The following is a 12,724-nucleotide window of genomic DNA, read 5'->3' on the forward strand; positions in this document are numbered from 1 at the left end:
TTTCATAAAAGAAACTGAAAAGAAAAAAGTGGAAGTTGTATTCATCAGTTTGTACCTTGCTTGTAAATTGCACTGTGTAGCTTTATTCCGCCCCAGTTTTTAATCAGGAAAATTCATAACACTCTTGGAACAGAAGCCTGCTGCTCTTTAGGCCGAAAATAAAAACACAAAAGAAAGAAAGAAGCCTGCTGCTATACATTCACTTTATTCCATCTTTGAGTGTAATGATTCCAAGAAAGGACTAGCCATATCTGCACTTATACCCCAAATGGACTACTCAAGTTACTATTAGAGCTCCTTGTAATCAACACACGCCCGCATAACATACACTCAAACAATCTAATTTGAAGCTATAACGTTGAGAATGCAAGAGGAAATGGAGAACAATGTGTGGCATTAACTGGTAAGCGTGATGTTGGGAAGTGTTAGGCTCTCTACATACAGATAAATTCGCAAACATGGACACTAGAAAAATAAAAATTAGAATGTCCAAAGTCCAAACTCTTATCTGGTTCTGACAACATACACATTAAAGACTAGTGTTTAAGCTCAAAGCAGGTAGACAGAAATGAAGCCTGAGAAAGTAACTAGTATGCTCTACAAACTTTTCTTTTATAAAAGTAGCTAGTATTTTCCTACTTCTGCAATAACCAGGAAACATGAATTTGAGCACAGAAACATAAGAAAAAATAGGGGCAAATCTATAATATATAAAGCACTACTAATTGTACATGTCATGTTCCATTAAGCAAGGATATACTAATTGTACATGTCATGTTCCATTAAGCAAGGATAAATACACCATTCCCCACTACTTACATGATCCATTTACATAATACCATGTTCATCTAACTCACATCCTTCTTCCCATCTTGAGTCATCTACCTATTTAGCCTATCCCTTCATAATGCAAGTTAGACTATGCTCCATTTAAAATTTAATTTAAAAAAATAAAAGAAGAAAGTTAAACCAAAATTCATTTGAATGTAGCCTCAGTTTCGACAGATTTCCCCATCAATTTCTACTAAAACAAACTAGTTCATCTGACAGTTCCTGCACCAATAATCCAAAGATAGCTAGCTCAATCTCTAATGCTGTCTCTCCCACCTGCTCCTGGTCTAGCTTCCACCTATAAAGCTCTCTTCTGAAATCTTGCTCCACCATCATATCAATGGTGTTAGATTCTACCTCTTTCCATGATTCCAATCTCTTACATACCCTACTCACCACCTCTTCTCTGTTGTCAAAGGCATTCTGTTCTCTTCCTTCCTCAACAATGAGATCTGAAACCAATCTCTTCATGTCTTCTGGGATTCGGTGTAAACTATCGATGCTTGATTTGCTGAGCACTTCTGTAACAAAGCCATCAACATTTGTTTCCATATGTGATGTTTCCATCTCATCTTCACGGTCCTCCTCTTCTTCAAGGTCATTAATATTGGTATCATAGTCATCATCTTGTTCATCTTCCAACATTCTTTTCTCAAGTTCAATTGGATCTAATTCTGCCAATTTCTCAAATCTACGAAGCTTGTGCAATAGCTGCTTCTTTGCTCCTGTAAATATCAAACAAGTAAACAAAAGGAACATCACAATAAATCACTTGCTTGATGATGGATAAAATTTGGCACTAAGTATGTAACGAAGAATGAATTGCTATTATAAATCTATTAGTTGATTTAGTTTAACAATTAATCTTGCAGCATTACTATCTTAGATATTGCTATAGCAAACTTATAGCACAATCCACTCAAACAATGATAGGGAGTCAAGTAAAATACACTGGAGAAACTTCACAAATTATCATTCTATTAATTCAAAGACCAATAAGCTGGATTAATGCCATATATATACATCCACTCAATCAATTTGGACAATACAACTGAATGATGGGCAATATCTAAAATAATAAAAACCAACTGATATAAGGAATTCAGAATTATCATACACTTTGTTTACAACACGATGCCAATGCCTTGAATTTGAAGGGTGGATGTATGTAATACACTAATTTGTATATTTAGAGTGATAAACATTGTAATAATATTAGATGCTACTTGAACACTGTAAATTTTAATGGTTCTCAATTTAATACTGCTAGTTTGATGCCAATTCCAAGTTTGAATTTATAACTTAACATGCTTGATCAGTCTCAATCCACATGCACTGACTTTGTCTGTACTATGAACTTTCATATTTATTTGCACCTGACACTCAGGAGAAATCAAGTACAAAAGAGACTCACTTCCTACAATGAAGAAAATGGAAACTGATTCCTATTGGACAATCTCATATCCCCTGTGCTTTCAGTGCATAATATGCCAGTAGATTATGAACTTATTGTTCAATAGGTTTCACCAAAGTCAAGTGCTGAACAGCAGCATCGACAAAAAAAATGTCAAGTCTACATCTAAGAAATAATGAAGAAGCCCAATAATAATTTGCAGGGGCCTGTCACAAAAATGTTTAAGGCCTTGCAGTGTATGTAGGGTCACAATGAAGTTACAATAATGAAAAGAACAACTATTTTTGGGTTTTGAGGCTTATAGTTTCCCCTTCGATGTATATAGTTTCAAAGTATATAATTATATATGTATAAGAAGAAAAAGAAGAAAATAATAGCACTTGTTAGATAATAGGAATAAGTGAAATTCAATTACTATACATATGTAAGAGAATTTTGAAATTTATTTTGGCTACTATTGCTGTTTTTTCGCTTTTTCACCCTTTAGCTGCAACATATCAAAATGGGGACTGAGAGTAACAAAAAAGTACTAACTTAATTCAGATGAATTAGTTTGATGATTGCACTGTCCAATGAATTGAAGAGACTACCACAATTAAGACACAACTCCTAACATATAATGTGGGTCACATTTGACGTTAAGGCAACTTTGGTTGTGTCTACCTTATCGACAAAAGCAGGTCACATTAACAAGAGATTGATGTATACCCAATAAGCAGAATACAGGGGCATTTTTACCCTCAATCTTCAATGGATCCCACATTGATACCATGGTTCAAAATCAACACAATCCTACAATTATGACCACCATGCATTATTGTACCAAACACTAAAGTTACCATCAAACACAAGCATGTAGTACAAATTTTAAGTAGGCTCATTAAGAAGGAACTCACACACCCAACACATACTTATAGAAAAAATTAATTCAAACAGTACTTGTTTAGTTTAATTTGTTACATACTCTGTACAATGGCAAAGCTGCATTCATGATCATAACCGTAGTCCTTGTCCTCATCATCATCCTCAACATCATGACCATCATCATCGTCCTCGAATACAGGATCCAAGACAGAGACTGGACTGCACTGTTCCTTATCTTCCTCCTCTTCAACTTCTTGGAATTTTTTTAAATTCTCAGCTCCACTAGTCTCTTTTTCCTATCCAAATTCAAAACAACCTCAAATTTAGCATAGTCATACATCATTTTCATAATTGAGCTACAATTATGGTTATTATTTTTTTAATTGTCATTGTAACATTCATGAGATTTGATTAAGACCCAGATCATAATTGGTTGGCTGTTGACTTTTCTATGGTAATTTTCAGAAAATAAAACACACAAACTATATTCTAGTAAGAGGGATGTCGGAGTTCATTGATGTGAAACAACACCCAACAAAAGAAACAAAAACGCATTTGTCCTTTTCAGGAAAATAATATATACTACTATCTACATGAGGCCTTAAAAAAAAGATTTGCATGGCAGAGACATGATCTGAAGTACAATTATATGAAAATTCAAGAAGGGGTTGAAGTAAAAATAGAAAAAATCTTAAATGACATATATAACCCTGAAAATGACCAAGTCAATCACAATTACAAGGTAGATTTATGGGGTACACTTGTCATATACTGACAACATTCCGGCCAATTTTGCAGAACACGGATCATATTGCCGACAATTCATACACACGTCCACTCCACCCCAATTGAGTCACGAGTCAACTTGGACAGTCCAATGTGTGCACACACATACACACAACATTTTTATAATATGGTAAATTTCAAAAACTTGAAATTGGTCCCAAAAAAGAGTACACTAAAGTTCCTCAAAAAAAAAAAAAGAGTACACTAAAAGAGGTAAACATGACAGTAAATATATTGGTAGAGAGTTTAAAAAAAATAATGCATAGTGGCAAACCTCATTTTTGTGGTGGCTAGGGGATGCCGCCGGCGACTGTAACTCCGGCGTCCGGCGACCGGAGGAGGAAGAAGGGCTCCTTTGAAGCACAAAACGAAAAGGGCTTTCACAAAACTGCTTATCACAGCAAGCAAAGTCTGTTTCTGGTCTCTGTTTGGATAAGAATTCAATAACTTCTAAGTCCACAGATTGGCTACTAATAGAAGAATCCAAATCCAAAGACTTGTCTTCATTGCTTTCGGACCAAACAGCACTGCTAGGCCTACCATTACAAGAACAAGAATGGCTTAAACTTAACTCACTGCTAGCACTTTTGTTGTCCTCCAAAGCCACCATTTTTGTGTGCATTTTCATGCTCTCATTGGAACTACTTTTTCTGTGTCCAACACCTGATGAGTCCCACCTCAGAATGTCTTTTACTGAAACAACCTTAACCCCATCACCACCTTCAATTTCACGCTTTTTGCTACGATTTGTTAGTCTCTTTAATATTGAACCAAATAGACCAAACCCGGGGTTTTTGTTCCGGGTTTTGGACTTTGAAGCTGATGATGATGAATGTTTCTGAATTCTCAAAGCGGCGTCAAGAAGAAGAGCTGCAGTTCTAGCAGGAATGTGAAGAAAAATGGCATTTGGGGTCCTGCAGGGACTTTTAGCTGGAGATGAGAATTCAAAGAGTGGAGATTTCGGTTTTCTGAGGTCTGGCGAGTCTTGGAAAGTGAAAAAGCAAGCGTTTTTGCAAAAATTCCCAGGAAAGCTTGGAGTTTCTGAGATGGGTTTTCGTTTCTTGACTTGTAAATGGGTTTTTGGTGAAGAACTTTTGAGTTGGCAGCGTCTGTCAGCAATGTAGTTCTTGAGTTGGAATGGTTCTTGGTCTTCTTTCAGTAGCTCGTGTAATAAGTGCTTTTGAGCCATCATCAGAGTCTGGTACAGAAACGAGTTTTGTTTCACCAAAAGAAGAAACTGTATTAGAAAAAAAAAAAAAAAAGATAAACAGAAACAAAGCTTGAAATGTTGTTCAAGTAGGTACGAATCTCAGCACCATGAAAGAGTTGAAGAGGTTTCAACTTTCAACTAAAGTGGTAGTAGTTTAAAGGGAAGGTTGCAAGTTAAGAACTTTGGCTACAAATATATGAGAGAAGAGAGAGAGAGAGAGGAAAGAATGAGGAGACTTCCTGATTCAAATCTGAGAGAGAGAGAGAGTGATATACAATGTCGAGGCAAGGTGGTAATAAAGAAATTATTAAAAAATAATTGGTAAAATATACTCTTATTTTTTAATGATAAAATATACACTTAGTTAGGTTAAGACTTAAAACTTGGCAGCAAATTGTAGGTCTAAGAAAAGCTTAGGGAGAATTAGAGTCATAGTTTAGTAGGCTAGTAGAGAGAGGATCTGGGTCAGGAAAGCTCTGTTGTGTACAGAGAAAGTGATAGACTTACAAAAAATTGCAGTACGTTTATTGATTATTACTAGTACATAGGGACATAGGGTTGGTCTAATCACTAATGTAACTTGCACACTGTCTCATTTTTTGTCCTTGTTTTTTTTTTAATTATTAATAAATTATAACAGTGCCGATTACGGAGTTACTACTATGAAGTATGAAGCATTGAAGCAAAGGATAGTGTGTGACTCACAGGATTCGCGAGAACAGCGCTGCCTTGTTGGCTAGCTGGACAAACAGGGAGATTTCCGCGTAACTTTACCTTCATAGTTTATAGGTAGCTCACTTCTTTCCCAAGGTTTTGAGACCAATTGGTGGTTGGCTGCTTCACCTCGAGGTTTTTTATTGCTAAACATTTACCAAAACCTATTGCTATCGAGTATATATTTACTGCATACTCATATGCATGTTGCAAATTTTATTTATAAGTTATTAAAGGGACAAAAAAATTGTTCTATTTTCGGGTCAACTTATTTGGGGAATACAAAAATTTGTGTAGGACGTAAATTTCTTAATAGGGAGATCACATCAAAGATACCAATCGAGCAATGTGTCAAGTGATATAGAATTCACCAATTCCAACCTCCATAAGATTTAAACAACTTACTTCCTAGGTTTTTGATCAACCAATAACTTTGATTAGAGGTAATCAAAAGATTAAGCCAATGAAAAGGAACTTAGAATATATATTTTTAAAAACCTCTTTCGAGGTATTTATAAATTATTCCTAAGTGGTATTAGTAACTAGTTCCTAATAAAAATTAAGGGAATATGACAACACACCATTCTTCACGTTGTTTGAATGGATATACTTTTAGGGTGCTCATCCTATCGTTGTATAATGGGAGCTTGTGCCATTACATTTAATGCAATGTCTACCACCCCCTTTGGATTGAGTGCTAGTCTAAAAGTTTGTTCGAGGGTTCGTTAAACTTGGCATGAGGATCCCCTTGTTCATCATTGGGTTGAGGCCTTACCCAAGAAGAAACAAGTTTACAATAAATAAGATGACCAAACGTATTACTACAAGAGATGTAATAAAAACAATGAGTGCATGTGTACCTTTCCGAATTCCATATTGATGTTGATTGCATGAAATGCTATATCTGTTAGATTTTATATTGGTGAATTCCATGACACCATAATCTTGGCGGTGTTTGTAATGTTTTATTAAGCGTTCAAGATTACAAGTCCAAGATTTAATTAAAAGAAGGAAAAATTTGAAGATTTTAACTACCCTTTGATCGATGCTTGATTGATCGATCTTGTGTTTTTGATGGCCTTTTGATCACTACTTGGTTAATTGAAAAACGGTTCTTCATATATCCTTAACAGTGGCTCGATTGATTGAGAAACAAAAATCATGAAATTTTACATGTTTTAATTGAGTCGATGTTGCCATTTTTTTGGGTGCTATACATGCAATCATGTATAACGCACTTTAAAGCAAGACTACAACTAAGGTTTAGAAAGGTTTTGTCGTGCACTTCAAAGAGAGACAAACCTAAACCTAATTTGCTAAACTCGTGAGTTTCAAAGAGAATTTCCTACAACGAAGCTGCTATCATTGGTGATCAAGAAGTTGAAGCCAAAGAGCCAATCTCAGTATGTTAATGTGGAGACCAAATCTTCAAGGTGATCTTTAGCGTCGATTTAAGGGTTTTGACACTTTGACTTTGTTCACGAACGCGATGCATGAGAATGATTTTGTGAACAAGTTTAGGTTGGATCTGAAGCTGATTATAGGGCATCAATAAGTTATCTATTTAGTATAGTCTAAGTTCAAGGGTTTGAATCAAATTGAAAACTTCTCCTTTGTTGCTGGATTTTTCACTAGTGATTTTTCTTTTGGTGTTCTCCATTGATTTTTCAATTTTTTTTTTTTTTTTTTTTTGATAGCGAACTAGAAAACTTTCATTAAACAGTAGAAAATATTACATCATGATGAAGAGCTTGTTCCAAGAAACAAGAATTCTCTTCCATCCACACCTCAAAGTCAACAATACTAATAGCATGTTTAGCTAACAGATGGGCAGGAGTATTTCCTGATCTACATACATAAGAAAATAACATTTTCCGAACATTGTGAGTAGAACTTTGAATCCCATAAATAATAGGCATCACCGAAACTGAAGGAAGCGATAAACCTTGAAGGGCACAAACCACATTGAGTGAATCACCTTCCAAAATGAATTCTTGTAATCCGACTTCTTTGGCAAACTCCAAACCAGATTCAAATGCTTTGGCTTCCACCTCTAAAGGACTTAAAGGGGCATGAATTTTTTTGCTCAAAGCAACCACAACTAAACCATTAGCATCACGAATTATTGCCCCTACCCCAGATTCATTCCTTGCTGCAAACACAACCCCGTCCACATTCACTTTATATAACAGATTTGAGGAAGGCAGCCAACACTTCTGGAGCACAAGTTCAAACAGCCACGGTAAAGCAGCAGTAGTAGCTTCCTAATATTCTTCAAGTTACTTTCAAAAATAGATAATATTGACAGATATTTTAAGGATTTTTGTTTAATAAAGTTTTTATAGAAAAAATTGTATATTCTTGCAATTTGCAACAAAATTTTTGCTCTTTTATACACAACTTAGTTAAGTGATTGCAATAATAGTGAAATCTTACTTTTCTATGTACAAAGGATTTGAGGAATTAGGAAAGAAAATAGTTCAATGTGCGAATTTATGAGCATGTTGTATTTAAAAATAAAATAAAATAAAATAAAAAAGGTTACAACACCGAGTACATTCTTCAAAGTCTGGATCAAACCCCCATTCGATACACATTTAAAATTTAAACAGTAACCATTAAAGAGTTACAACTAGGGAAAAAACAAAATTTGTGCTTTTTATACCCATCTTAATTAAATGCTTACAATAATAGTGAAATAGTACTTTTTCGTGTACAAAATATTTGAGAAACTAGGAAAGAAGATAGTTAAGGTGTGAATTTATGAGAATGTTGTATTATAAAAATAAAAAATAAAAAATAAAAAAATTACAACACCAAAGAGAGTTACATACTACAAAGTCTAGATCAATCCCCATTGGATGGGCATTTAAAGTTTAAACAATATCCATTAAAAAGAGAGTTACTCACTGAAAAAATAAATAAATAAAATCCAGTCCATTGTCGACTACTGAAATGCACGCTTTACAGCTGGAGACATTAAAGTTCAAAAAAAAAAAAAAACACCGTAATAATAATTACGGAGTACTACAAGTACGTAGCATGGCATAATATTGCTCTCTGACATTAATGTTTCTTTTGCTCTGCTTCCCCAACCTAGCTAATCTCCCTGATTCTGAAAGCAAAACATCCTATGAATTAGTCTAGACTCCATCAAGTGCATTTAACGAACTAATAATAATTCATTCATTCTCCGCCAAATAACTAACTCCGATGCATTCACTCTTTCTTTCTTTCAAACTTTTATTAAAGACTGATATTCGTTAAAGTGCATTTAGTGTTTTATAAAATAAAAATTTTATACATTTGTTAAAGGGTTTAGTAAAGACTTAAGAGTACATTAAACAAGCTATAAATATTGTAAACGATCAATTTTTGGATTCAATTGGATAAGAGTAAATTAAAAATTATAAAAAAATTATTTGTTTATTACTTTGCAATACAGTGAGATTTACTGGATTCTATTTTAGCAGAAGTGTAACGACACTAGTTTAAAAAAAAATTGTATACATATAAAAATAAAAAATAAAAAAAAAAGCATACACAACCACGATCGATTTGTGCATATAATTTAATCAATCATTGATGTTTCTAAAAAAAATTAATCAATTTTTAATAAGTATTTTTTCTGATTTCAACTCATAATTACATATTTCTTAAATTTTAACATGTACTCTTAGAACATTTTCCCAAAGAACAGCTTATTGGCATTTCTTTTAACACACACAATCATCTAGTAAAACCTTTGTCTTCAGAACAAATACATTAACCCTTCTATATTCCAATTAATATGTCAAGATATTTTGTACCGGTAAGCAAACCAAAATATATAACCACCATGCATGTATACTCTAGTTCAATATTTGGTCTCTTTTTGGTTTTGTTCTTTTTCGTCTAGAATAGTTATTTCAATTATGACATGTTGTGGTATTTTAAAAAATTTTCGAAATGTTAGGTATTAATTTTGTCACATATATTATAAAAAAGAAAGAAGCAAATTTTTTATCTTTTATATTTAAGGTGTGATATGGTGATGGGTTCTACTTAACTCAATTGGTAAAGTCTCTGATAATTGAATAAAAAATCTGAAGTTCAATCCCCGTCTACACTAAAAACCAATTGGTGTCTTGATCTAATGATAAATAGGAGCAGATGTCATCAGTTGAAACTCTCTTAAAAAAAAATTGCGGTGTTAAGAATGGTTTTATTGCGTATTTAATTTTAGGTCATGTATAAAAGATTTGTTTTGTAATTATGAAATTTTATTTTTAATTAATCATGTACATATATTATGTTGCAAGTAATTATTCAATACACTTGGAATCCAACGATGTAGTACATGAGTACCATGTCCCTTTAATAAGGGAATATACTAATTAAACCCTCCTTCTTCAACTGCTAGAATATTTATAAAAAAAATATTGAAAAAAATAAATAAAAGCAAACCTGTTTTTTAGACGAAAATAAATCAAACCTAAAGGAGAGTATTGTCATTCATAAATATTAACGAACGTTTTTTCTTGTTTATTTAGAATCAAATACCAACAAACCTAAGACGGTGCCAATGAATGCTACCACACTAAAGGAGAGTATTGCTATTCATAAATTATTGACAAAATTTAATCTTTATACTCTTGCGCTCAACTATGAAAAATCAATAATGAGAACTAAATTGCTTTTCGTTGAAACCCATTATTGCAATTATTTTTTTGTCCACCACTAATTAATAATAATAACTTACCACATAGAATTTAGTGTGAAAAATATTATAGACATAACATTCTTAAATTATTTTTTAAAATGATGATAATTAAAATTGTACTTTTAATGACACGACAACAAGTAACAAAAGAAATTACAAATTTTTGTGAGTAAATTTGTTAATCTTTTTTTTTTTTTGAGAGTTTCAACTTATGGCATCCGCTTTTAATGATAACTCTTTATCATCAGACCAAGATACCAATCAATTTTTAGTACAGACGAAAATTAAAAAGTTAATATAAAAGTTAAAACTCAACCAAAAAGAGAACACATATCTATATTTGTAAAAAAGAAAAAGAGAGAATAATAAAGGGGAAGATAAAAATATTGGAAGACATGGGCGGTGTAGGCGGCAGCACTAGAGCCAAAACGTGGAGAAGGAAACGACAAAAAGGGAAGAGCTCCGCGCATGCCGTTTTAGTCTGAGCCGACATACATTTTACGTGTGCAAAGAACCTGATCTTGACTCTATCTATCGTTGACACTCTATTTTAGTTTTTTAGCTAAACGTTTTTTTCTACTCACCTCATCCTAGCCGTTCATCATGATTACCCTCAGTCACTTTCTCACTCAACTCTCTCTCTTTAACCTCTACTGCTATAAACGTCACTCCGTATCAAAAAATATGAGCAAGTCTAATGCAGCAAACTTTGTCATAAAATATATGGGTTCAATTTTTGTTTACATAAAAAAAATTAATTAGTATCTTGATCTAATGATAAAAAATTATCATTAAATACCATAAATTAAAACTTTCTATAAAAAAATTTTATCATAAATTTACTCTGTGTTAAGTCGTCAGCGGTTAAATTATAAATTTATTATTTTATTTTCATCACTTACATAGAGCTAAATTATAGTCAAAATTATAAGAAAGTTTGTGACAGTGACTCTACACACAAACACGCAGGCTCGTACACATGCTTCTAAGAGAGAGAGTTCTCTGTGTACTACAAGGTCGGCCCCTTTTTTTCCTGTCCAGTCCATTTCCACTAAAATCAACTTTAATTTAAATTTCAAATATATATATTTATAATATCTGGGGAAAATTATATTTATTTGGGTTTTTTTTGGCTTTACTTTTTAGTTTTTACTTTTTTTTTTTTTTTTTTTAGTCTTTCTCTGAGAGCCTGTAAAGTAAATGTATACTGGCTCCCTTTCGAAAAGTGTGACGCGTGAGTATCAACTGACCCACTTTGATTTAACAGTTAAGGGAGCTACTTTTTGCTAATCAATCTCAGTGAATTTTTAACTTTCAGGAATGAATGTTTTGGCGTTTGACAAGCCCAGGTGATTGTCCTCTACGCCCTGCATAGTAACCCAACCACATCACACTGCATTTTAAATGTAGCTAGAGTGGTCTAAACTCTAGGCTCTACGTTCCATAGACTCTAGACCACTGATTGCAATTTGCAAACCTATAAATCTAGAGATGTATATAATGAAAGAAATTTATAATGAACTTCATAGGCTTTTTTAGAATGAATTAAGTCACTTTCAACATAAAGGAGCAACAATTTAATACTAGATTTTATTAACATTTTTACTAAAGACATACAATAAGGTACTATTTTTTAAAAAAATTTATTAAGAATTGATAAAATTTTACAAATTTTTTAATTTTACATTAATCAGACCCTTTATTATATATGAGACTAACAAGCATACCAAAGAAAACCTAATAATGGGTAAACACCACTGCATATGTTCTGTTATATATGTGTTCATAAATACTCATAAAATGCATTAAAATTATGACTTCAAATTATGATTTTAATATTTAAAATCTTGACTTCAATGTATTTTATGGGTTTGCATAAACTTGTGTGTAACATGGTGTGTATAATAAATACCACCCTTAACAAAAAAAAATCATAAACTTCAAATTGAAAGTGACTCGACTTCCTATTAAAAACAAGAATCATGTTAATAGATGCCCTTATAGAAATTGTTAATAATCATAATAGAAAAGTTTTAACACCATTTTTATGAAAAATATAAAAAGTTGTCAACAATAGTTATTGTTTTATTACTCTCCTAATAATAATATTTCTAAAATTAATTTATAAATCAATACCCTTAGGATATTGGTTAGCATTTCCCTGAAGACAATTGGTTACATTAGCCTTAATAGGTGTAGAAGA

General features: G+C 32.7%; 1 protein-coding gene across 2 annotated transcripts; it reads right to left on the bottom strand.

Annotated features, from left to right (window-relative positions):
- Positions 1–725: 725 nt before the first annotated feature.
- Positions 726–5,911, bottom strand: LOC142610807 (uncharacterized). Of its 2 annotated transcripts, none has more exons than XM_075782749.1 (4): positions 5,811–5,911; positions 4,170–5,093; positions 3,210–3,405; positions 726–1,556 (listed from the first exon to the last, which is right to left on the bottom strand). In XM_075782749.1, exons 1-4 carry the CDS (start codon positions 5,883–5,885, stop codon positions 1,015–1,017), a joined length of 1,737 nt encoding a protein of 578 aa, XP_075638864.1. In that variant the 5' UTR covers positions 5,886–5,911; the 3' UTR covers positions 726–1,014. The 2 variants fall into 2 exon arrangements, with proteins under 2 accessions (XP_075638864.1, XP_075638865.1); XM_075782750.1 differs by lacking the exon at positions 5,811–5,911 and adding an exon at positions 5,212–5,342.
- Positions 5,912–12,724: the final 6,813 nt, after the last annotated feature.

This window comes from Castanea sativa, chromosome 9 (assembly GCF_040712315.1).
Source record: "Castanea sativa cultivar Marrone di Chiusa Pesio chromosome 9, ASM4071231v1".
NCBI lineage: Eukaryota > Viridiplantae > Streptophyta > Magnoliopsida > Fagales > Fagaceae > Castanea > Castanea sativa.

Coding starts and splice junctions, on each gene's coding strand:
- LOC142610807 (XM_075782749.1), bottom strand. CDS start 5,885: ATGAAGGTAAAGTTACGCGGAAATCTCCCTGTTTGTCCAGCTAGCCAA. Junction 5,094..5,810: donor GCGCTGTTCTCGCGAATCCT/GTGAGTCACACA, acceptor TTTCTGTACCAG/ACTCTGATGATGGCTCAAAA. Junction 1,557..3,209: donor CAGCTTTGCCATTGTACAGA/GTATGTAACAAA, acceptor TGATATTTACAG/GAGCAAAGAAGCAGCTATTG.